Source organism: Oncorhynchus clarkii, chromosome 13 (assembly GCF_045791955.1).
Source record: "Oncorhynchus clarkii lewisi isolate Uvic-CL-2024 chromosome 13, UVic_Ocla_1.0, whole genome shotgun sequence".
In the NCBI taxonomy this organism is placed as follows: domain Eukaryota; kingdom Metazoa; phylum Chordata; class Actinopteri; order Salmoniformes; family Salmonidae; genus Oncorhynchus; species Oncorhynchus clarkii.
This window is the reverse complement of record NC_092159.1, coordinates 29,545,322-29,572,845: the sequence shown is the minus strand read 5'-3', so window position 1 is coordinate 29,572,845 and position 27,524 is coordinate 29,545,322. Positions and strand designations below refer to the sequence as shown.

The window sequence follows — 27,524 nt, the reverse complement described above, 5'->3', positions numbered from 1 at the left end:
GGTGCTTTGGTGGTGGTAAAGTGGGGGATTTATACAGGGTAAAAGGGATCTTGAAGAAGGAAGGCTATCACTCCATTTTGTAACGCCATGCCATACCCTGTGGACGGCGCTGAATTGGAGCCAATTTCCTCCAACAACAGAACAATGACCCAAAGCACAGTTCCAAACTACGCGATAACTATTTAGGGAAGATGCAGTCAGCTGGTATTCTGTCTATAATGGAGTGTTCAGCACAGTTACCAGATCTCAACCCTATTCAGCTGTTGTGGGAGCAGCTTGACCTTATGATACGTTAGAAGTGCCCATCAAGCCAATCCAACTTGTGGGAGATGCTTCAGGAAGCATGGGGTGAAATCTCTTCAGATTACCTCAAGAAATTGACAACTAGAATGCCAAAGGTCTGCAAGGTTGTAATTGCTTTAAATGGAGCATTCTTTGACGAAAGCACAATTATTATTCCAATTATAAATTATTATTTATTACCTTGTCAACGTCTTGGCTATATTTCCTATTCATTTTGCAACTCATTTCATGTATGTTTTCATGGAAAACAAGGACATTTCTAATTGACCCCAAACTTTTGAACGGTAATGTAGGTTCAACAGGTTTGAGCAACACAGAATTTAGAACAGTCACATTATTATAGATGACGTCCCACGCGGCCTAGAGCGTGCGCAGCGTAGCCTTTATGTCATCTACTAAACCACTGGCCATGTTCGAGAGCATGAAATCCATGCTGAATTGTGGGTAAATGGTGACTGGCTTATAAATAATAATGAGTGGTTATTTATGATGTATAGTGATTTGTAGATCAGTCAGTTGGCAGTCGCCTGCAGTGTCGAACAAGCCCAATACCAAACCAATCAGATGGTTGTTCGATGAAATGAATCTCCAGAAGTCATTGATACAGGCATCAGCACACTGCTTTGAAGTTGACTGCTTAGCAATTTGGACGCACGCCTCGTAGCTCCGGTATCAAACGTAACATCCTACCGAAAAGTTGACCAAACAAAAAGGAGCAAGCAGGTGTGATTTTCTCATTTGTTTTGAGCCCACTGCAAGAAGGCACCAGAGCCTAACATGCTAATGCGTTCCCACTAGATAACACAACCACACAGTACATGGAAAGCATGAGGTGTGGCTGACATCTGCAAGCTTGAGCCAGCTACCGAGTTGGAAAACAAACTCTGTAGCACAGAGTAGATACTCAATATGACGTTGAGAAAAAGTGCATTGTGGGTAGTTTAGAAGATATCTGGAAATAAGTGAATGAATATGTAATGACGCAAAAACATAACTGTTTGTGCTTATAGGTAACCAGATCTTCAATACAACTAAGTTACTAAGGCTTCAACCACACTGTTTTGTTACACTGGTGAGTAAAAACTCATGCTTCCTACACTTTAACTTGTTGTCTGAAGATAAAAATGTACATTTTACTCAACTGCGTTACCCACTCCAGTCAGCAGATGGCGGTCTGCGACTTTAAGGTTATGCTGTTAGTGTGACGTATAATCTAGTGGACGGAACGCTTCTTTCAACAGCAGCAACAGTTAGTCAGACACCTCGGTAGCTTGCTCGACAAAATAGACAAACCAATAAAGCTCTTTAGACGCTTTAGTGTATATTAGCCACTGTGTTTTAAACCCACTTCTGTTGTCTAGTTAGATATTCGATTTAATTTCATATTTACGGTGTTGTTATTACTCAGCTAGCTGGCTGGTTAAGATGCGTTTGGGAAACCGGGCCCAGATATCCAGTTTCCTCCTCTTCTTCTTCCTCCTTTTTCGATGTAACAGTCATCTCATCCTCCTCCTCTTTAACTCCATAAACTGCATCCTCCTCTCCTTTTACTGTAACATCCTCCTCCTCTTTAACTCCATAAACTGCATCCTCCTCTCCTTTAACTGTAACATCCTCCTCCTCTTTCACTCTGAACGCGTCTTCCTCCTTTCACAGAAACGGCCCCACTCTCTACTTCTTGTTTTACTGTGATATCCTCCTCTCCTTTAGCAGGGGAGTTGCTTCGTGACCGCATGGTCGGGGATGTTAGCTAGGCTAATGCTAACTTAAGGCGTCCGATGGTTCTAACGGTGAACTTAGCAATAAGATGGTTTTGAGAAACCGTTTCCTGATTAACACTAGTTAGTACTGTCTTAAAAACAGAGGCACAAACTCTGCAGTTGTTGAACTGATGCTTGGTGTTAAACGGGAAATGTGCAATTGCTACATCCATTTTGTGACTTTTAAATAATTTATTTATAGCCATTGATTCTTGAAGAATATAACACATGCCTCATGAGCTTAGTTCAACTGTTGTACCCCATCAGAACCCCAAATAAGCTTTTTTTTACTCCAATGTTTAGAAACAATATAAATCAACACTGTATAGCCTCAACATGGTTAAAACTATAATGTTGTTATCATGGATGGTCAGTCCTTGCATCCATCCAGGTCTGTCTATGAATGTTGAAAGTAATTGCATTTCTCCAACCCCATCATCATCTTATTACCAAAACAGTGGTGGAATGACAGATTTGTTATTGTTTGAACTGCAGATTGCTGGGTTGTGTGGGTTTTTTAAACAGCAACAAAATGGCTGCCCAGAGGCTTGGTTTGGTCAACAGCTGAGGGATGGGGAAAGGAGAAATATAATCACTCTCAAATTCATAGAGAACGCTATTGTAGCAACCGTAACCCAACACCTAGCGACCTCGTCAAGAAGTTCAGAAATCTTGGCGTAGCACCCCTAAATTCACCACACTATGAATACAGGGACTGGCCATACATGAGGTCAAAATTATAGTTTTAAACAGATTTTGAGGCTGTATAGAAAATTCTAGAATTCATCCATGATTTCATAATGATAGTTTAACCAGGTTTCTAGGCTATATAGTATATTCTAGAATTGCCAATGTAGATTTCCTGTGTGGGTCAAATTATTAGAGCTGTTGATAAGTCATTGTATAATATTCAGCCAATTGTTTTTATGCCATTACATTAAAGACATACCTAGATTCAATTACTTTCATGAATTGGTTTGAAACCTTTGTTTTAAACCTTCCTCAAAGTTGGTGCCTTGACGGATTTGTAGAAAATGGTTTGTCATGAAACACTTTTTTATTTATTTAAATGTAACCATTATTTAACTAGGCAAGTCAGTTAAGAACAAATTGTTATTTACAATGTCTGCCTACCCTGGACGACGCTGGGCCAATTGTGCGCCGCCCTATGGGACTCCCAATCACGGTCGGTTGTGATACAGCCTGGATTTGATCCAGGGTGTCTGTAGTGACGCCTCAAGCCCTGAGATGCAGTGTCCGCTGCGCCACCTGGGAGCCCCAAAATCATGTTCCAGTGCTGTCCCCCACTAAAATACATCTTGGTCAACCAAGAGTCATCTGTTCTTTCTACCAATCGCCCCATGTGTTTTTATAAAATCAAATATACGTACTGAACTTGTCTGATGCTTTAACCTGTCTGGCACCAGTGGGACAGTAGCGTCCCACCTCGTCAACAGCAAGTGAAAATGCAAGGCACCAAATTCAAAACAACAACAATCCCATAATTAAAATTCCTCAAACATACAAGTATTATACACCATTTTAAAGATAAAATTCTCGTTAATCCAGCCACAGTTTCCACCATAAATGTTTGATTTGTTTGATAATGTCCATTTATGTCCAAATAACTTATTTTGTTGGGCCGTTTAGTACACAAATCCAAATGCGCGTTCAGGTCCAGCTGAACGTCGGACAAAAAGTTCAAAAAGTTGTATTACAGGTCGTAGAAACATTTCAAACTAAGTATAGAATCAATCTTTAGGATGTTTTTATCATAATTCTTCAATAACGTTCCAACTGGAGAATTCCTTTGTCTGAAGAAATGCAATGGAACTTAGGTCCCTCTCATGTGAAATGTGCGTGATCAGCGCGTGACTCTCTGCCAGACACCTGACTCATTCAACGCTCATTCAGTCCCACTTCACAGTAGAAGCCTCAAACCAGTTTCTAAAGACGGTTGACATCTAGTGGAAGCCTTAGGAAGTGCAACATAACCAATATCCCACCGTGTCTCCAATAGGCGCTGAGCTAAAAAAAAACTACAAGCCTCAGATTTCCCACTTCCTGTTTGGATTTTTTCTCAGATTTTTGCCTGCCATATGAGTTATGTTATACTCAGAGACCCCATTCAAACAGTTTTAGAAACTTCAGAGTGTCTTCAGAGTGTTTTCCAATAATACTAATAATATGCATATATTAGCATCTGGGACAGAGTAGCAGGCAGTTTACTCTGGGCACCCTATTCATCCAAGCTACTCAATACTGCCCTACTGTCAGTTTTAAAAAAATCATAACTTTATTGACAACACCCAAATGGATACTGTCATTAACGTGGTTCTTAATACTGTAGCAAACATTATATTAAGCAGGACATTCAAGTTAGCCTTACAATTATAATCCAAAGTATTGTGAAATGCAGTCATAAGCAACCTGGAAATGGAGGTTACTCCCCTGAGTGTTCCCCCATTCACATTCAGAATAGTTTGTGAAAATCAAAATCTTTGCTCACCATTTTTGCTCTAATCAGATATAGTACATCCTTAACTATCGGTTTCCTCATTAGCAGGGAGGAGTTTCTACAACAAGATATACTACATCCATAGCTAGTGGTTTCCTCATTATCAGATATACTACATCCATAACTAGTGGTTTCCTCATTAGCAGATATACTAGATCCATAACTAGTGGTTTCCTCATTACCAGATATACTACATCCATAACTAGTGGTTTCCTCATTACCAGATATACTACATCCATAACTAGTGGTTTCCTCATTACCAGATATACTACATCCATAACTAGTGGTTTCCTCATTACCAGATATACTACATCCATAACTAGTGGTTTCCTCATTACCAGATATACTACATCCATAACTAGTGGTTTCATCATTAGCAGATATACTTCATCCATAACTAGTGGTTTCCTATAACCAAATTGCCTGTGCATTGCCTTCGTGCCGCAATTTTAGGAAACACAGAAAGGGGCTTATATTGGAGACCAAAAGTCGTCTGGCACACTGCTTAGAGTTTCAACAACACGAATAACTTATTTCTAGCCTACAATCATCGATGTTACTACTAAAATATGACTATTCTCGCTCATTTTAAGACAATTGTAACTTTCATTACAGACTTCAATTGTTGTACAACATCATGGCTACACTGTTGGCATCACCTTTTACACTGGATTTCTATTGTTGTGGGACTTTAACCATTTGTCTGACTTTGTTGTTCACACAGGAGAGGGACGTGACTATCGTGGATCCTCTGGGGAGCCTCAACATCCTCATGATGCTGAAGAGGCAGAGAAGAGTCTCTCCAGATCAGAACACCTCAAGAAACACCTGCAGAGATGTTTTAACAGGACGTGCAACCTCATCTTCCTACTTTCGGCACAATTGATTTCAACATGATATCGATGAGTGATGACAAAAAAGTGGTGTGTTCCTTTGTTTAGCGACCCCTAAATTTAAATGCATCACTCCAAAATGTAGCTGACTGTCTTCTGCAGGTTGTCCTCTAACCAGTGAGGTAAAAGATATCTCCCATTTCCATATGTTTTTTTTAGTTGTGTTAATTTCAACAGCACGTACAACCTGATTTCCCCCCTAATCGATATCAGTGATTTATTGCTACTTGTTAAAACAACAGCATTTTTGGTGCTTGTGTCCATGGTGAAGACCATTTGGTTTCTGATTGTCTCAAGGTAGGGCAGGCAAAAAGATTTGTGTTTTGTGTTTAGCGAGTGCGTTCCATGGATCACAAATTATTTTGACTTTCCATTTTGGAGATGAGTTTTGTTTGGGCTCGTTCCAAGGGGACGAGAGTTCTAGAAGCTAGTGAGGTTTGGGAAGACCGATTTAAAATGAAAAATACACGTTATTCTTTCTTGTTTTTAATTATTGACAGCCAGTAGACACCATGTTTATATTGCAGTTGATTATAATGTGAAATGGAAGTTGTTTTCTGTTGGTGGCGCGCATTGGTGTTACAGTCTTTGCTTTTTCCATTTATGTTATAGGTTGGACTTTAGCACGTAGGACGCACTGATTGGTGTCACCTCGTTAGTATGTGTAACACCTGTGCTGGCTTGTCCATCTCGTTAGTGGGAAGGTGTTTCACCTGAGCTGGTCCGGGTTCAATTTAAGAGTGTCTGGCCCAGTGCTCCAGTTGTCTTGATAGATGTGGAATGTCAACACCTTTAGTTGATCCACTTTTTTGTTTTTTCTTTTGTTTGCCTCTTCTTGGGCAGATTTAGTGGGTCTCATGGTGGGTGTCTTATGTCCCAGTTGTTGTTACTAGTCAACTTTCAGTGGACACAGAGCAAAACTGCAACATTGTTATAATACTTTTATTTGATAAAATGGTTGTTTTTGCAACAGAATAGAGGGTTCTTAGAACCATCTGTGTGTTCTACTGAGGATGGGCCTCTGGGAGATAATACTGACAGGAGAATTACAATGTCTTTTGGGTGATAAAACCTAAAGAGACCACATTCCAGAGCATGAGTTAATGTTCTATATGGTACCAGAGAGAGATGACCCCAGGGCCAGAACCTGGTCTCTACACAAAGAGTACTGTTTTTACATGAGATACTGTCTGCTGTGAATTATAAATTACATTTATCATAGTGTACAATTTTCATTAAGCCAAGTTGGCTTTATGGAAACGATATACAATATATAGGAAAGAATATAGTTGAGGGAAATAATCCAAACCTAGTTGTGCCTAGTTAGGACATAACGTTATCTAGCTAGATAACGGTACTGTACTGTAGCTCATACAACCCCGACGGTCACCCGGCTTTCTAATATTTACGTTAATTAACTATAGTAACGTTATGGAAGATATTCACAGAAAACCATCATTGTCTTCGTTATTCATTATTAGTATGTTATATTATTATAATAAATTATTTTGAGACATATTCAGAGCCAAACATCAACCCAACTTAACCTTTTTAACTTGTTGTCGCATCCAAACTTGTCACCATCGTTTTCAGTTGTAATTGCGAAGTTCCCGGAAGAAGTCCAGCAACAACGGAGGTTCCTCGATGAACCCACCTTCTAACAAGTTCTTTGAAGAAACTTTTGGGGCTGTTTTTCATTGACCAAGAACCCTACGGTTCTTAGGGGATCTGAGAACAACTCCAGTTGAACCCTATATTTTTATAGTTGTAGTCGGATCCATTTACTCTCATATTCAAACATGATGATTAGCATCAACGATCAAGTCAGCTGCTGCTGATCCAATACAGTATGAGGTGAGACGGTGAACTGACGTTGAATCATAATAATTAAGTTAATTAAAATTAATTAATTATTGAAACTGTTAGTATATAGCATATTAAATATATTAGGCTATTGTTATCATATAGAAACATCATGGAATAATTGTACATCATATTTTTTTATTTTTTTTATTTATTTCACCTTTATTTAACCAGGTAGGCTAGTTGAGAACAAGTTCTCATTTACAACTGCGACCTGGCCAAGATAAAGCATAGCAGTGTGAACAGACAGCATAGAGTTACACATGGAGTAAACAATTAACAAATCAATAACACAGTAGAAAAAAAAGAGAGTCTATATACATTGTGTGCAAAAGGCATGAGGAGGTAGGCGAATAATTACAATTTTGCAGATTAACACTGGAGTGATAAATGATCAGATGGTCATGTACAGGAAGAGATACTGGTGTGCAAAAGAGCAGAAACGTAAATAAATATCAACAGTATGTGGATGAGGTAGGTAAAATTGGGTGGGCTATTTACCGATCGGTTAGCTGCTCAGATGGCAGATGTTTGAAGTTGGTGAGGGAGAAAAAGTCTCCAACTTCAGCGATTTTTGCAATTCGTTCTAGTCACAGGCAGCAGAGAACTGGAACGAAAGGCGGCCAAATGAGGTGTTGGCTAAAGGGATGATCAGTGAGATACACCTGCTGGAGCGCGTGCTACGGGTGGGTGTTGCCATCGTGACCATTGAACTGAGATAAGGCGGAGCTTTACCTAGCATGGACTTGTAGATGACCTGGAGCCAGTGGGTCTGGCGACGAATATGTAGCGAGGGCCAGCCGACTAGAGCATACAGGTCGCAGTGGTGGGTGGTATAAGGTGCTTTAGTAACAAAACGGATGGCACTGTGATAAACTGCATCCAGTTTGCTGAGTAGAGTATTGGAAGCTATTTTGTAGATGACATCGCCGAAGTCGAGGATCGGTAGGATAGTCAGTTTTACTAGGGTAAGTTTGGCGGCGTGAGTGAATGAGGCTTTGTTGCGGAATAGAAAGCCGACTCTAGATTTGATTTTAGATTGGAGATGTTTGATATGAGTCTGGAAGGAGAGTTTACAGTCTAGCCAGACACCTAGGTACTTATAGATGTCCACATATTCTAGGTCGGAACCATCCAGGGTGGTGATGCTAGTCGGGCGTGCGGGTGCAGGCAGCGAACGGTTGAAAAGCATGCATTTGGTTTTACTAGCGTTTATGAGCAGTTGGAGGCCACGGAAGGAGTGTTGTATGGCATTAAAGCTTGTTTGGAGGTTAGATAGCACAGTGTCCAAGGAAGGGCCGGAAGTATACAGAATGGTGTCGCCTGCGTAGAGGTGGATCAGGGAATCGCCCGCAGCAAGAGCAACATCATTGATATATACAGAGAAAAGAGTCGGCCCGAGAATTTAACCCTGTGGCACCCCCCATAGAGACTGCCAGAGGACCGGAAAACATGCCCTCCGATTTGACACACTGAACTCTGTCTGCAAAGTAGTTGGTGAACCAGGCAAGGCAGTCATTAGAAAAACCGAGGCTACTGAGTCTGCCAATAAGAATATGGTGATTGACAGAGTCAAAAGCCTTGGCCAGGTCGATGAAGACGGCTGCAAAGTACTGTCTTTTATCGATGGCGGTTATGATATCGTTTAGTACCTTGAGCGTGGCTGAGGTCACCCGTGACCGGCTCGGAAACCAGATTGCACAGCGGAGAAGGTACGGTGGGATTCGAGATGGTCAGTGACCTGTTTGTTGACTTGGCTTTCGAAGACCTTAGATAGGCAGGGCAGGATGGATATAGGTATGTAACAGTTTGGGTCCAGGGTATCTCCCCCTTTGAAGAGGGGGATGACTGTGGCAGCTTTCCAATCCTTGGGGATCTCAGAAGATATGAAAGAGAGGTTGAACAGGCTGGTAATAGGGGTTGCGACAATGGCGGCAGATAGTTTCAGAAATAGAGGGTCCAGATTGTCAAGCCCAGCTGATTTGTACGGGTCCAGGTTTTGCAGCTCTTTCAGAACATCTGCTATCTGGATTTGGGTAAAGGAGAACCTGGAGAGGCTTGGGCAAGTAGCTGCGGGCGGAGGGGGGGGGGGGGGGGGGGGGGGGGGGGCGGTGCTGTTGGCTGAGGTTGGTGTAGCCAGGAGGAAGGCATGGCCAGCCGTTGAGAAATGCTTGTTGAAGTTTTCGATAATCATGGATTTATCGGTGGTGACAGTATTACCTAGCCTCAGTGCAGTGGACAGCTGGGAGGAGGTGCTCTTGTTCTCCATGGACTTTACAGTGTCCCAGAATTTTTTGGAGTTAGAGCTACAGGATGCAAATTTCTGCCTGAAGAAGCTGGCCTTTGCTTTCCTGACTGACTGCGTGTATTGGTTCCTGACTTCCCTGAACAGTTGCATATCGCAGGGACTATTCGATGCTATTGCAGTCCGCCACAGGATGTTTTTGTGCTGGTCGAGGGCAGTCAGGAGTGAACCAATGGCTATATCTGTTCTTAGTTCTGCATTTTTTGAACGGAGCATACTTATCTAAAATTGTGAGGAAGTTACTTTAAAAGAAGGATCAAGCTTACGGGATGAGGTCAATATCCTTCCAGGATACCCGGGCCAGGTCGATTAGAAAGACATGGTCGCAGAAGTGTTTTAGGGAGCGTTTGACAGTGATGAGGGGTGGTCGTTTGACTGCGGATCTGTAGCGGATACAGGCAATGAGGCAGTGATCACTGAGATCCTGGTTGAAGACAGTGGAGGTGTATTTGGAGGGCCAGTTGGTCAGGATGACGTCTATGAGGGTGCCCTTGTTTACAGATTTAGGGTTGTACCTGGTGGGTTCCTTGATGATTTGTGTGAGATTGAGGGCATCTAGCTTAGATTGTAGGACTGCCGGGGTGTTAAGCATATCCCAGTTTAGGTCACCTAACAAAACAAACTCTGAAGCTAGATGGGGGGCGATAAATTCACAAATGGTGTCCAGGGCACAGCTGGGAGCTGAGGGGTGTCGGTAGCAGGCGGCAACAGTGAGAGACTTATTTCTGGAGAGAGTAATTTTTAAAATTAGTAGTTCGAACTGTTTGGGTATGGACCTGGAATGTATGACATTACTTTGCCGTTCTATCTTGATGGAAAATGTTATAGTTGGGTATAGAAATCTCAGAATTTTTGGTGGCCTTCCTAAGCCAGGATTCAGACACTGTAAGGACATCAGGGTTGGCAGAGTGTGCTATAGCAGTGAGTAAAACAAACTTCTGATGTTGACATGCATGAAACCAAGGCTTTTTCGATCACAGAAGTCCACAAATGAGGGTGCCTCGGGACATGCAGGGCCTAGGTTTACCTCCACATCACCTGCGGAACAGAGGAGGAGTAGTATGAGGGTGCGGCTAAAGGCTATCAAAACTGGTCGCCTAGAGCGTTGTGGACAAAGAATAAAAGGAGCAGATTTCTGGGCATGGTAGAATATATTCAGGGCATAATGCACAGACAAGGGTATGGTGGGGTGCGGGTACAGCGGAGGTAAGCCCAGGCACTGGGTGACAATAAGAGAGGTTGTATCTCTGGACATGCTGTTTGTAATGGGTGAGGTCACCGCATGTGTGGGAGGTGGGACAAAGGAGGTAGCACAACAACAGCAGGTAAAATGGCGTTGACTAGGCAGAGGGTCGGATTAACTACACACAGAGCCTGAGTGCGGCTGGGGCCGACAGATAAAAACATAAACAAACAGAATGGAGTACCGTGATTAATGGACAGTCCAGCAGGCATCAGCTATGTAGCCAAGTGATCACAGTGTCCAGCAGGCATCAGCTATGTAGTCAAGTGATCACAGCATCAACATACATTATTGTTTCATTCAATTTCACATAAGGATATTTCATATTTTCAAGTTCAGAAGTCAGAACCCATCACCTGCTATGTAAAAGAGACAGAAGAATGCACAATGGTCAATGCTATCCGGGATCCTTGGGAAATCCCTACAATAACCCCAAACCTTAACCATTTTAAATGTCAACTTCAATGGGCTAGGGACGTCCCAAGGATGTATCTATACCTGAAAATACATGATCTAAGTGATTGATAGTTGGTATTCAGCAGTCATTAAGCCTTAATTACTTTAATGAACTACTAAAATAGTGATTTTGTCAGAAAGCAGCTTTACACTTTATTGAGTGACTGATCCATTCATCCTTCCATCCCTCCTCAGCCTTCCTCTCCTCTGAAGACCCAGTGAGGGTGGAGCTCAGTCAGAGAGCTGTTGAGGGACTGGTTATGAAGAACACTTCTACAGCCAGAGAGGTGAGAGGTCGCAGATGGTAAATATTTATGTCCCCTTAGCGGTTCATCACGTAAGAAAAAGTTAATATGTTCCATCATCCATGTTTATTTACATTAGTCCAAATTGTTCACTGATATTGGTGTAATTTCTCACCCCTTTTGGCTGTATGAAAGTTAATTTCCCCTCAGACACAAACATTTGTTATTTGATATTTTGAAGGTAATTTGTGTACAATTTACTTTTCCCCACATCTCTTTACATTGCTTATGCATATTTGGTGGCCTGATTGCATCCAGACTATGTCAAAGGCCCATCCTGTTAGATCTTAACCTAATGGAGCTTAGTGATCAGATGACAGAAATCACATTTAGGTGCCAGGTGTAACTGAGGCCATAGATGCTCCATATCCATTACTTTGAGAGCTTTATATAATATGACTAAATATATTTCATTCTGTGTTGCAGGGGCAGTCAAGAAATGGAACGGCAAGGCCACAGAACATGACATAAGCAGAGCTGTGGGAGACCACCTCAAGCCCCTGGTAGAGCCGGGGGTGGTGTTTACCACTCCACCACTCCTTCAGCAGGCTGGAAAAGTGGGATTGATCCATTTGTTTGCTTCTGTTTTCAGTAGTTGAATCCTTTTACGTATTGTTGATTTCAAAATTTTTCATCTTCAACAAATGCACTGAATTTATACTGTTTTTCATACTAAGATGGAGCAAGAATCTGTTGATTGGTTGGTCATTGGGTTAATTTATTTTGCAATATGTTCAAACCAAGCTTTAATTAAACAGCACATTTCAGAAATGGATGCAATGCAATTCACAGAAGAAAAAAAACAAATAAAAACATACACAGCAAACAGAAGAATAACAACTGAAAGACTAATGAACATTTCAAGGAAATGCCTTTGATGAACAAGAACTGGATGCTAAAACCCAAAATATAAGCTTGTTTTACTACATTGTTTGTTGTTACGTTCCCCAGCAAGAAAACCAAAAATGTCCCTTTAACAGAAGAGGGAACTAACAAAGAGTCACTGACAACAACCACAACTAAACAGGTGGGTTTTAGGAGGGGTTCTGAATGACACTATGGTGTCCACTGGAAGTTGACTAGTAACAACAACTGGGACCTAAAAGACACCCACCATGAGACCCACTAAATCTGCCCAAGAAGAGGCAAACAAAAGAAAAACCCACACCAAACTTAAAGACAGGAAGCAAACCAAAAAGGTGGAGCAACTAAAGGTGTTGACTCTCCACATCTATCAAGACAACTGGAGCACTGGGCCAGACACTCTTAAATAGAACCTGGACCAGCTCAGTGAAACACCTTCCCACAACCGAGATGGACAAGCCAGCACAGGTGTAACACATTCTGATACCAATATGTGCACCCAAGACACATTTCAGTTGAATGCATTCAGTTGTACAATCAATCAATCAAATGTATTTATAAAGCCCTTCTTACATCAGCTGATGTCACAGAGTGCTGTACAGAAACCCAGCCTAAAACCCCAAACAGCAAGCAATGCAGGTGTAGAAGCACGGTGGCTAGGAAAAACTCCCTAGAAAGACGAGAACCTAGGAAGAAACCACGCTCTGAGGGGTGGCCAGTCCTCTTCTGGCTGTGCCGGGTGGGGATTATAACAGAACATGGCCAAGATGTTCATAGATGACCAGCAGGGTCAAATAATAATAAACACAGTGGCTGTCGAGGGTGTAACAGATCAGCACCTCAGGAGTAAATGTCAGTTGGCTTTTCATAGCCAACCATTCAGAGTATCTCTACAACTTCCATTTCACATAATCATCTACAATATAAACATGGTGTCTTCACATACATTTCATTCTGTAATTGGTTACATTTTTACAATACATGTCAACAATTAAAAACACGTATTTCTGAATAATAATATACAATCTATAATTTTTTAATGCTTTTTCTTTCCATAGAATCCTAAAACTCACTAGCTTCAAGAACTCTCGTCTTCCTAAAACTCACTAGCTTCTAGCCCAAACAAAACAAAACTTATTTTGTCACATGCGCCGTATACAACACTGGACGGCTTACACTACGAGCCTCTAACCAACAGTGCAGTTTCAAAAAATACAGAAAAGAATAAGAGATAAAACTAATCTCCAACACGGAAAAACGAGTCGAAAATAAATTGTGATCCATGGTGATCCACACTGGCTAAATGCAAAACACAAATCTTTTTGACTGCCAACCCTTGAGAAAATCAGCAACCAAGTTGTCCTTACCACACACGTCTGATTTCAAGAGGAAACACCTGCGAAATACGTAGTAACCTTTCACCTCACTGCGGAGCTTCTCTCTCTTTTCAGGGTTCACTCGATAGGTACAGTGGGGCAAAAAAGTATTTAGTCAGCCACCAATTGTGCAAGTTCTCCCACTTAAAAAGATGAGGCCTGTAATTTTCATCATAGGTACACTTCAACTATGACAGACAAAATGAGAAAAAACATCCAGAAAATCACATTTTAGGATTTTTAATGAATTTATTTGCAAATTTAGGTGGAAAATAAGTATTTGGTCACCTACAAACAAACAAGATTTCTGTCTCTCACAGACCTGTAACTTCTTCTTTAAGAGGCTCCTCTGTCCTCCACTCGTTACCTGTATTAATGGCACCTGTTTGGACTTGTTATCAGTATAAAAGACACCTGTCCACAACCTCAAACAGTCACACTCCAAACACCACTATGGCCAAGACCAAAGAGCTGTCAAAGGACACCAGAAACAAAATTGTAGACCTGCACCAGGCTGGGAAGACTGAATCTGCAATAGGTAAGCAGTTTGGTTTGAAGAAATCAACTGTGGGAGCAATTATTAGGAAATGGAAGACATACAAGACCACTGATAATCTCCCTCGATCTGGGGCTCCACGCAAGATCTCACCCCGTGGGGTCAAAATGATCACAAGAACGGTGAGCAAAAATCCCAGAACCACACGGGGGGGGGGGGGGGGGGGGGGCTAGTGAATGGCCTGCAGAGAGCTGGGACCAAAGTTACAAAGCCTACCATCAGTAACACACTACGCCGCCAGGGACACAAATCCTGCAGTGCCAGACGTGTCCCCCTGCTTAAGCCAGTACATGTCCAGGCCCATCTGAAGTTTGCTAGAGCATTTGGATGATCCAGAAGAAGATTGGGAGAATGTCATATGGTCAGATGAAACCAAAATATAACTTTTTGGTAAAAACTCATCTCGTCGTGTTTGGAGGACAAAGAATGCTGAGTTGCATCCAAAGAACACCATACCTACTGTGAAGCATGGGGGTGGAAACATCATGCTTTGGGGCTGTTTTTCTGCAAAGGGACCAGGACGACTGATCCGTGTAAAGGAAAGAATGAATGGGGCCATGTATCGTGAGATTTTGAGTGAAAACCTCCTTCCATCAGCAAGGGCATTGAAGATGAAACGTGGCTGGGTCTTTCAGCATGACAATGATCCCAAACACACCGCCCGGGCAACGGAGTGGCTTCGTAAGAAGCATTTCAAGGTCCTGGCGTGGCCTAGCCAGTCTCCAGATCTCAACCCCATAGAAAATATTTGGAGGGAGTTGAAAGTCTGTGTTGCCCAGCAACAGCCCCAAATCATCACTGCTCTAGAGGAGATCTGCATGGAGGAATGGGCCAAAATACCAGCAACAGTGTGTGAAAACCTTGTGAAGACTTACCGAAAACGTTTGACCTCTGTCATTGCCAACAAAGGGTATATAACAAAGTATTGAGAAACTTTTGTTATTGACCAAATACTTATTTTCCACCATAATTTGCAAATAAATTCATAAAAAATCCTACAATGTGATTTTCTGGATTTTTTTTCTCATTTTGTCTGTCATAGTTGAAGTGTACCTATGATGAAAATTACAGGCCTCTCTCATCTTTTTAAGTGGGAGAACTTGCACAATTGGTGGCTGACTAAATACATGTTTGCCCCACTGTATGTTGTTGGATATAAAAGCAGGGTAACAATGTTAATATAATTGTACCCAAAAATGTTAAGTTGGTTGCATGAATAACTATGATTACTAAATGTTACATAATTGTAAATATGAAATATCAAAACCAAATGTACACACCCCTTTGTTTATATGTATTGGCAATAATGAACTTAATGGTGAGGCATGGAATAATAAAACATGTATCTTTTGTCAGGCTGGATGTTTGAAATATGAGGTGATTTGAGTCATGCTTCTTCAGTAGTGGAATAAAGACAATGAGCACTTGAATGTTGTCAAGAAATTCTAGGGTGATGTAAGATTGTTAATAAAATTGATTATAGGTGTATAGGCTGCAAGTACGTTGAAATTAAGCTGTTTTCAAGTCATTGAAAAAACTACCCGGAAATACATCTTTTCAACTTTCACTTTCAACTACAACCGAACATATATTGGATGTCGGGCATAGTCTTATTTTCTACGTCTTTTGAATTACATTTTGCTAAATGGGAATAGAGCAATGTCAAAACACAGTTTTAACGTGTCCAAATCAATAACCAATATGCAGAAACAGTTTGGGATATATTGAAAACCTAAACATTTGAGTGTTTCATTGCGATTCCAGTGGGTCACCAACGTGGTAAACTGCTAGCTACATTGTGATTCATTTTGAAGTGTTGCATTTTGATTGAAGTGGGTCACCAACGTGGTAAGTGTAACAAACTCTTTTTTGTTAGTCACTTTTTGTTCAATCACATAAATAGTAACTCTTTCAATTCAGAGCCTGGATTGTTTCCATGAGGCTAAAATCAATTGAACAGGGGGCAAACATTTAGGGTTCTATGTTGACATTCATTAAAATACTACTGTTAAAATAAACTACATTGTGACATTATTTCATTGATATCATGAAACAACTCCTTCATGTATTTTCTGATGTTTGATCAGAGATCTTTTACCAGAGTATCTCTTCCCACATTTATCACAGCTATAAGATTTCTGCCCTGTGTGTGTTCTCTGGTATACAGTCAGTTGGCTAGATGTAGGAAAAGTCTTCCCACATTGATCAGAGCTAGAAGGTTTCTCTCCTGTGTGTCTTCTCTGGTGCACTGTCAGATTGCTAGATTGACCAAAACTCTTTCCACATTGAACACAGCTATAAGGTTTATCTCCTGTGTGTGTTCTCTGGTGTAAAGTCAGCTGGCTATATTGACCAAAACTCTTCCCACATTGATCACAGCTATAAGGTTTCTCTCCTGTGTGTGTTCTCTGGTGTACAGTCAGAGAGCCAGATGTAGTAAAACTCTTCCCACATTGATCACAGCTATAGGGTTTCTCTCCTGTGTGTATTCTCTGGTGTACTGTCAGCTGGTCAGATTTGACAAAACTCTTCCCACAATGATCACAACTATAGGATTTCTCTCCTGTGTGTCTTCTCTGGTGCACTGTCAGATTGCTAGATTGACAAAAACTCTTCCCACATTGACCACAGGTAAAAGGTTTCTCTCCTGTGTGTATTCTCTGGTGTAATGTCAGCTGGCTAGATTGACCAAAACTCTTCCCACATTGCCCACAGTTATAAGGTTTCTCTCCTGTGTGTGTTCTCCGGTGTAAAGTCAGAGAGCCAGATGTAGTAAAACTCTTCCCACATTGATCACAGCTATAAGGTTTCTCTCCTGTGTGTATTCTCTGGTGTAAAGTCAGCTGGTCAGATGTAACAAAACTCTTCCCACATTGATCACAACTGTAGGGTTTCTCTCCTGTGTGTCTTCTCTGGTGCACTTTCAGATTAATAGATTGACCAAAACTCTTCCCACATTGTCCACAGCTATAAGGTTTCTCTCCTGTGTGTGTTCTCTGGTGTAATGTCAGCTGGCTAGATTGACCAAAACTCTTCCCACATTGTCCACAGCTATAAGGTTTCTCTCCCGTGTGTGTTCTCCGGTGTAAAGTCAGATGACCAGATGTGGTAAAACTCTTCCCACATTGATCACAGCTATAAGGTTTCTCTCCTGTGTGTATTCTCTGGTGTATAGTCAGCTGGCAAGATGTAGTAAAACCCTTCCCACATTGATCACAGCTATAAGGTTTCTCTCCTGTGTGTGTTCTCTGGTGTAAAGTCAGAGAGCCAGATGTAGTAAAACTCTTCCCACATTGATCACAGCTATAAGGTTTCTCTCCTGTGTGTGTTCTCTGGTGTAAGGTCAGAGAGCCAGATGTAGTAAAACTCTTCCCACATTGATCACAGCTAATAGATTTCTCTCCTTTGTGTGTTCTCTGGTGTATTTGAAGTTTTACTGAAGAGTTGAATCTTTTCCCACAGTCAGAGCAGCAGTTAGATTTCGTCTCTGTGGGTCTCTGCTGGTGTTTCTTATGTTCTGATCTGAAGGGACTCTTCTCTGCCTCTTCAGCATCATGATGTTGTTGAGGCTCCACAGAGGATCCAGGATTGTCACATCTCTCACCTGTGTGAACGACAAAGTCAGACAGATGGTTAAAGTCCCACAACAGCAGAAATCCAGTTTATATGAGGTAAAAGGTGATGCCCAGAGCATACCCATGAAGTTGTACAACAACTGAAGTCTGTTAAATTTGACAATTAAGACAATCAAGTTAGCAACAAGTCATATTTTGTCTTGTTTTCACATTAGTGGTAACTAGAAATAAGTTATTCAAGTTGTTGAAATCCGAAGTAGTGTGCCAATATAGGCCCCTTTCGGTGTTTGATAAAATTGCGGCACAAGGTCAATTTGATTGCAGAAACTCCTCCATGCTAATGAGGAAACCGCTAGTTATGGATGTAGTATATCTGCCTGGAGCAAAAATGGTGAGCGAAGATTTTAGTTTTTCACAATGTATTCTGAATATTACAGAGGAAGATCAGGAGTGCTACTCAAGGAAACTCACATTAAGCTCTGTGTCTATTCACTAATTCACCACCGTGGGGGAAAACTCAGTGGAGTTCTCATAGGCTGACTGCAAATATAGCCTCCATTTACAGGTTGCTTATGAGTGCATTTCACATTACTTTTGGATTAAAATCGTAAGGCTCGTTTGAATCTCCTGCTTAATATGTTTGTGTTATCGGCCCAAATTAACAGCATACTTTAAAAACACTTCAACCAGTAAAATGCTCTTTGGCTAGCTTTGTACACTAAGTATTTAACAAATTGACCCATAACTTCACCTAACAACAACATAGACCTACTGTAGGACCCAAAACTTCACCGAACCACAATAACTACAGACATACTAGAGCACGGCATAATGGTGTAATGAATGAAGAAGCACTTTGGTTGCTGTTGCATGTCGTGATGTTTTTCATTTGACTGTCATTCAGAAAATGATTTCCTGGATCAGCTAAAGATAGTTAACATGTGACTAACTAAACAGCTACAGTATTTTGTGTATTTATTGAAGAACCATGTTAATGACAGTGTCCATTTAGGTGTTGTCTATAAAGTGAAGGTGACTCTCGGTTAGAACCATTGGATTTAGCAAACTCTGAAATTATTTAGGATTTCTGTGCCCACAAACTGTTTTCCCAGCTTAACATAAGGAGCCACTAACTGATACGTAGTTAGAGAGCATTTCAGAGATCTGAATACAAAAAAAACTGTCCCACAGCAAGATCCAGTATTTAAGTTGAAGTTCATCATATGACAAGCTTAACGTTAGGACTATAACTATTGTACTCTGAAGGAGGGAAACGAGGTACAACATAAAATTAAATCCACACGTTATGACTATAACTACTGTTCCCTTAAGGAGGGAAACTAGGTACAACATACTATTAAATCCACACGTTATGACTATAACTACTGTTCCCTGAAGGAAGGAAACGAGGTACAACAAAAAAAATAATTTGTGCCTCGCTGGAAGCCACGCCTTCCACAGGTGATGCGCGTGAGGCTTAGATTTATTCCTTAAATTTAATATTGTTCTTCACTGACCCAGAAAGGGGAGGGGGAAAACAGGTGTTGTACGTCATTTCCCTCCTTCAGGGAACAGTCATTTTAGTCATAAGGTTATGCTCCCTTTCAGTCGGTCAACTTCGGTACAACATACTATGGGGAAATTCAATCATTCCCCATGCCGACCCAAGCAGATACAAAATGAAATGGCCCATGGCAGACCACCCAGACCGTACCCCGCAAGATGCGTCAGTTTTGTCAATTTATTCATTGTCTTTTGTTTGAAACACTCCTGTCAATGTTGATTAAGGATGCACAGCTAATCACGCTTACAGAAGTAGGACTAGTCTACCTGACAACACATATAGTAGGACTAGTCTACCTGATTACACATATAGTAGTAGGACTTGTCTACCTGATTACACATATAGTAGTAGGACTAGTCTACCTGGTTACACATATGGAAGTAGGACTAGTCTACCTGGTTACACATATGGAAGTAGGACTAGTCTACCTGACTACACATATAGAAGTAGGACTTGTCTACCTGGTAACACATATAGAATTAGGACTAGTCTACCTGGTAACACATATAGATATTAGGACTAGTCTACCTGACTACGCATATAGATATTAGGACTAGTCTACCTGCCTACACATATAGTAGTAGGAGTAGTCTAACTGATTACACATATAGAAGTAGGACTCGTGTACCTGAAAACACATATAGTAGTAGGAGTAGTCTATCTGGTTACACATACAGTGGGGCAAAAAAGTATTTAGTCAGCCACCAATTATGCATGTTCTCCAGTTTAAAAAGATGAGGGGCCTGTAATTTTCATCATAGGTACACTTATTATTAGGAAATGGAAGACATACAAGACCACCGATAATCTCCCTTGATCTGGGGCTCCACGCAAGATCTCACCCCGTGGGGTCAAAATGATCACAAGAACGGTGAGCAAAAATCCCAGAACCACACGGGGGGACCTAATGAATGACCTGCAGAGAGCTGGGACCAAAGTAACAAAGCCTACCATCAGTAACACACTACGCCGCCAGGGACTCATATCCTGCAGTGCCTGACGTGTCCCCCTGCTTAAGCCAGTACATGTCCAGGCCCGTCTGAAGTTTGCTAGAGAGCATTTGGATGAACCAGAAGAAGATTGGGAGAATGTCATATGGTCAGATGAAACCAAAATATAACTTTTTGGTAAAAACTCATCTCGTCGTGTTTGGAGGACAAAGAATGCTGAGTTGCAATCAAAGAACACCATACCTACTGTGAAGCATGGGGGTGGAAACATCATGCTTTGGGGCTGTTTTTCTGCAAAGGGACCAGGACGAATGATCCGTGTAAAGGAAAGAATGAATGGGGCCATGTATCGTGAGATTTTGAGTGAAAACCTCCTTCCATCAGCAAGGGCATTGAAGATGAAACGTGCCTGGGTCTTTCAGCATGACAATGATCCCAAACACACCGCTTGGGCAACGAAGGAGTGGCTTTGTAAGATGCATTTCAAGGTCCTGGAGTGGCCTAGCCAGTCTCCAGATCTCAACCCCATAGAAAATCTTTGGATGGAGTTGAAAGTCTGTGTTGCCCAGCAACAGCCCCAAAACATCACTGCTCTAGAGGAGATCTGCATGGAGGAATGGGCCAAAATACCAGTAACAGTGTGTGAAACCTTGTGAAGACTTACAGAAAACGTTTGACCTCTGTCATTGCCAACAAAGGGTATATAACAAAGTATCGAGATAAACTTTTGTTATTGACCAAATACTTATTTTCCACCATAATTTGCAAATAAATTAATTAAAAATCCTACAATGTGATTTTCTGGATTTTTTTATTCTCATTTTGTCTGTCATAGTTGATGTGTACCTATGATGAAAATTACAGGCCTCTCATCTTTTTAAGTGGGAGAACTTGCACAATTGGTGGCTGACTAAATACTTTTTTGCCCCACTGTATAGTAGTAGGACTATTCTACCTGGTTACACATATAGTAGGACTAGTCTACCTGACAACACATATAGAAGTAGGACTAGTCTTCCTGACAACACATAGAAGTAGGACTAGTCTACCTGACCACACATATAGTAGTAGGACTAGTCTACCTGACATGCACACAAATGTGACTATAAATGTTCCCATTTGGGAATGTCTGATAGTATTTCTCATTGTCTTAACGCACCACCACTAATGAGTTCTGGAGTTTCTCAAAGTAATTTTTCTTCACCTCCACAAACAGCAAGTAAACAAAGTCTAATCAAAAGCAATTGCGAATGACAAGTTCCTCAAAGTATTTTCGTAAAATATTTCCATCCCTCACCCTTTCGATAACCACTCAGCAGAAAATGGAAAAATGTAATGCTCTGATCCAGTGGAAATGTCATAAAATACCTGATTACTGTCCAGAACTCACTGGAACAGGAAACTGAGGGCATAGAATTTTTTATACAATGTTGCAAGCTTGCTACCTGAGTTTCCTGACCCAGTTGATAGTTAATACCATGTTTAAAGTTTGTTGTAGACAGGCCATGTGCAGCCAATGTGATTTCTAGGATATTTATTTTCTACCTGCAGAATACGTTTTCATTTTTTGGCTTTATGTAGGCTATATTATTTAACATAGTTGGCAATGGCAATAAAATATACTTTTAGATATCTATAATTTTCATTTAGATTTAGATAGAACGTAGATGAATCACAGACAATGATTTTGAGATACTATTATAATTTAAATGAAACTGTTCCATGAAAATGTGCATTTGAAAATCATTACTGGCACACAGATTGGTAGAAATGGTCAGATAAATTGGCACTCCAACTGGAAAAGGTTGCAGACTGCTGGTGTAGTCTATTACTGAAAATTTCAGGAGCAAAACGGCAGAATTTACGAAGTCCAGCAGCAGAGGGGGGAGGCTCCCTCTGGTCAGGTGGTGTGTTGACGACCGGCTCCCTCTGGTCAGGTGGTGTGTTGACGACCGGCTCCCTCTGGTCAGGTTGTGTGTTGACGACCGGCTCCCTCTGGTCAGGTTGTGTGTTGACGACCGGCTCCCTCTGGTCAGGTTGTGTGTTGACGACCGGCTCCCTCTGGTCAGGTTGTGTGTTGACGACCGGCTCCCTCTGGTCAGGTTGTGTGTTGACGACCGGCTCCCTCTGGTCAGGTTGTGTGTTGACGACCGGCTCCCTCTGGTCAGGTTGTGTGCTGACGACCGGCTCCCTCTGGTCAGGTTGTGTCTTGACGACCGGCTCCCACTGGTCAAGTTGTGTGTTGACGACCGGCTCCCTCTGGTCAGGTTGTGTGTTGACGACCGGCTCCCTCTGGTCAGGTTGTGTGTTGACGACCGGCTCCCTCTGGTCAGGTTGTGTGTTGACGACCGGCTCCCTCTGGTCAGGTTGTGTGTTGACGACCGGCTCCCTCTGGTCAGGTTGTGTGTTGACGACCGGCTCCCTCTGGTCAGGTTGTGTGTTGACGACCGGCTCCCTCTGGTCAGGTTGTGTGTTGACGACCGGCTCCCTCTGGTCAGGTTGTGTGTTGACGACCGGCTCCCTCTGGTCAGGTTGTGTGTTGACGACCGGCTCCCTCTGGTCAGGTTGTGTGTTGACGACCGGCTCCCTCTGGTCAGGTTGTGTGTTGACGACCGGCTCCCTCTGGTCAGGTTGTGTGTTGACGACCGGCTCCCTCTGGTCAGGTTGTATCTTGACGACCGGCTCCCTCTGGTCAGGTTGTGTCTTGACGACCGGCTCCCACTGGTCAGGTTGTGTGTTGACGACCGGCTCCCTCTGGTCAGGTTGTGTGTTGACGACCGGCTCCCTCTGGTCAGGTTGTGTGTTGACGACCGGCTCCCTCTGGTCAGGTTGTGTGTTGACGACCGGCTCCCTCTGGTCAGGTTGTGTCTTGACGACCGGCTCCCACTGGTCAGGTTGTGTGTTGACGACCGGCTCCCTCTGGTCAGGTTGTGTGTTGACGACCGGCTCCCTCTGGTCAGGTTGTGTGTTGACGACCGGCTCCCTCTGGTCAAGTTGTGTGTTGACGACCGGCTCCCTCTGGTCAGGTTGTGTGTTGACGACCGGCTCCCTCTGGTCAGGTTGTGTGTTGACGACCGGCTCCCTCTGGTCAGGTTGTGTGTTGACGACCGGCTCCCTCTGGTCAGGTTGTGTGTTGACGACCGGCTCCCTCTGGTCAGGTTGTGTGTTGACGACCGGCTCCCTCTGGTCAGGTTGTGTGTTGACGACCGGCTCCCTTTGGTCAGGTTGTGTTGACGACCGGCTCCCTCTGGTCAGGTTGTGTTGTAGTGATTGTGATTCATGACAAACCATTTTTTACAAATCCGCCAAGGCACCAACTTTGAGAAGGGTTTAAAACAAAGGTTTCAAACCAATTCATGAATGTAATTGAATCTAGGTATGTCTTGCCTTTAATGTAAGGGCATGAAAAAAAATTGGCTGAATATTATACGATGACTTATCAACAGCTCTAATAATTTGACCCCCACAGGAAATCTACACTGGCAATTCTAGAATATACTTTATATCCTAGAAACCTGGTTAAACTATCATTATGACCTCATGGATGGCCAGGTGTTGTATTCATTGAATTCAGGGGGTAGCCCTGAGCTGAACTCAAACCTGGGTCCAGCGACTGTCAAGCCAACACCTTATAACTGTTACGTCTATACTTCTTGACGAGGTCGCTAGCTGTTGGGTTAAGGTTTCTACAATATCGTTCTTTATGAATTTGAGAGTGGTTACACTTTTCCTTCCCCCATCCCTTAGCTGTTTACCAAACCAAGTCTCTGGGCAGCCATTTTGTTTCTGTTTAAAAAAAAAAACACAACCCAGCAATCTGCAGTTCAAACAATAACAAATCTGTCATTCCACCACTGTCTTGGTAATAAAATGATTATGGGGTTGGAGAAATGTAACTACAGACAGACAGACCTATGGATGCAAGGACTGACCATCCATTATATCAACATTATAGTTTTAACCATGTTTTTACCATGTTGAGGCGATACAGTGTTGATTTACATTGTTACAATTGCAGATTTCCCCTTTAACACCAAACATCAGTTCAACAACTGCAGAGTTTGTGCCTCTGTTTGTAAGACAGTACTTACGAGTGTTTATCAGGGAACGGTTTCTCAAAACCATCTTATGGCTAAATTCATCATTAGAACCATTGGATGCCTTAAGATGCGTTTGGGAAACCGGGCCCAGATATCCAGTTTCCTCCTCTTCTTCCTCCTCTTTTTTCGATATAACAGTCATCTCTCCATCCTCCTCTTTCAATCCATAAACTGCATCCTCCTCTACTTTTACTGTAACATCCTCCTCCACTTTCACTCTGAACGCGTATTTTTCTTCTTTCACAGTAACAGCCTCACTCTCTACTTCTTGTTTTACTGTGATATCCTCCTCTTCCTCCATCCAGCAGACCTCATCTTCTATAGCAGGAGGAGAGAAGCTTAGTGACCGCATGGTCGGGGACGTTAGCTAGCTAGGCTAATGCTAACTTAACCAGACCGCTAGCTGACTAATAACAACAACACCGTAAATATTAAATTAAATCGGATAACTAACTAGACGACAGAAGTGGGTTTAAAACACAGTGGCTAATATGCACTAACGCGTCTAAAGAGCTTTATTGATTCAGCTATTTTGTCTGGCAAGGTACCGAGGTGTCTGACTAACTGCTGTTGCTGTTGAAAGAAGCGTTCCGTCCACTAGATTATACGTCACAGTAGCAGCATTGCCTTAAATTCCCAGTCCGCCCTCTGTTGCCTGGAGTGGGTAACGCAGTTGAGTAAAATGTATATTTGATTTTCAGACAACAAGCTAAAGTGTAGGAAGCGTGTAGGGATGTCACGTAGGGACGTTTGATTCCGGGACTACGAGGCATGCGTCCAAATCGCTAAGCAGTATACTTCAAAGCAGTGTGATGATGCCTGTATCATTTTATCAGCAGCACATCATCAATGACGTCTGAAGCTTCATTGCATCGAATAACCAACCACCTGATTGGTTTGGTTTTGGGCTGGTTCGTTTCGTTTTAAAATAATCTTTGTCTGAAAATAAAATATGATCCTCAACTGCGTTTCCCCTCCAGTCAGCAGACGGCGATGTGAGTCTTTCAGGCGACGCTTCCAGCGTGACGTATAATCTAGTGGACGGTTCTTCAGAAACAGCTCGTCAACCATTTTGGTAGCTTGCTAGCCAACATAGCCGAAAGATTCAAGCTATTTATACGCTTTCGGTGTATATTAACAACTGTGTTTTAGACACACTTCTGTCGTATCTACTTGTTAACCTATTTAATATTACGTTATTTTGTGATAGTCAGCTATAGTATCTGGCTGGTTTAGTTTGCACTAGCCTAGTCGCTAATGATAGCTAGCTAACATCCCCGACCATGAGTTCACTAAACTACTCCCCTCCTGTTAAAGAAGAGGAGGTCTGCTGGACGGAGAAAGTGTCTGTGGCAGAACATTGTTGTGAAAGAGGAGGAGTATGTTACAGTAAAACAAGTAGAAGGTGAGGCTGAAAGAGAAAGACGTTTCAGTGAAAGAAGAGGAAAACGCTTTCAGAGTGAAGGAGGAGGATGTTACAATAAAAGGAGAGGAGGATGCAGTTTTTGGTGTGAAAGAGGAGGAGGGGGAGATCACTGTCACATTGGAGGAAGAAGAGGAGGTTGGGGATCGTCTCTGCAGTCGTTGAACCAATATGCAGTAAAGGGGTTCTACACTTTAATGTTGTTCTGTAGGAATGGCTGAAGCTACACTGTAACATGTAGAACATCAAGAGTGGACCATCAACAAAACGTTAACAATTGATCAAATGCATCCAATGACAATGCCTGTAATACTGTAGTCCTCAATATCTCCTATTAGATTAGCCCAAGATGTAGTCTTAAAGGGGCAATCAGCAGTTGGTACATCCATTTAGGGACTTATACATTAATGATATGTACCCATTGATTCTTGAAGAAATCACTTAAATGCTTCATGAGCTTAGGTCAACTGTCGTACCCCATCAGAACCCAAAATATAAGCTTTTTTTACTCCAATGTTTTTCAGTAAATGTAAACAAACACTGTATATCCTCAACATGATTAATTGATTTAATTTAGTCTCAAGCATTTCTAAAACATTTTCATTTAATTCTTATAAAAAAATCTAATTTAGAATAAGTAACGTAACAAAATGTATAAAAAGGGAAGCGGTCTGAACTTAATGAATGCACTAGGGCCCCAACTAAAAACCATCATGGGTCAACCAAGAATCATCTTTTCTTTCTACCAACCGATTGGTAGAAATGTTATAACGTGTATTTTTCCATAAATAGACACACCCCATGTGTTTTAATTAAATCAACTATATGTACTGAACTGGTCTGATGCTTTAAGCACGCTGTTTGATTAAATAATTAAGACACACAAATGACTCGGGAGCCAGAGATCAAGATAGCCTAACCACCAGGAAAAAAAAAGCAATTTCGAGTCTCATAGCAAAGGGTCTGAATACTTATGTAAATAAGGTATTTCTGTTTATTATCTGTTGTCATTATGGGCTATTTGATGACACCCCTCTGAAACAAGATAGCCTAACCATCAGAAAAACCTCTTCCTTAGCCTACTCCTCCCGCTGTTGCTGGCCTTTTTTTTTTTTTTTTCTTCTTTTTTTCTGGAGGGTGGATCAGCTTAATATTGCGGAAAGAATGTTGCTTCCAATGTAATTGTCTGCATCATTTCCAATCCCCCATATTTTTTGGGTAAATATATATATCCATACACGCATGCATATATATATATACACATATATATACACATACCTGTATAGACATACATACTTTTTAAAAGAATATACCTTTATTATAATTCCCCGCAAACCCTTCCGCCGATCCCCCAATTGGAGTAAACTAATCAACACTTCTGCTTCTACCTTCAATCCATACATCTTATACACAATCTACAGACACAATCTACTTTACAATAGTTCTCTCTTGTTTGTTCTTAGTCCTTCC

The 27,524-nt window shown here is 41.8% G+C and overlaps 1 protein-coding gene across 1 annotated transcript; it reads right to left on the bottom strand.

Annotated features, from left to right (window-relative positions):
• Positions 1 to 15,957: 15,957 nt before the first annotated feature.
• On the bottom strand, positions 15,958 to 25,167 carry LOC139424736 (zinc finger protein 271-like). Its single transcript, XM_071176844.1, has 2 exons — positions 24,623 to 25,167; positions 15,958 to 18,046 (listed from the first exon to the last, which is right to left on the bottom strand). Exons 1-2 carry the CDS (start codon positions 24,981 to 24,983, stop codon positions 16,488 to 16,490), a joined length of 1,920 nt encoding a protein of 639 aa, XP_071032945.1. The 5' UTR covers positions 24,984 to 25,167; the 3' UTR covers positions 15,958 to 16,487.
• Positions 25,168 to 27,524: the final 2,357 nt, after the last annotated feature.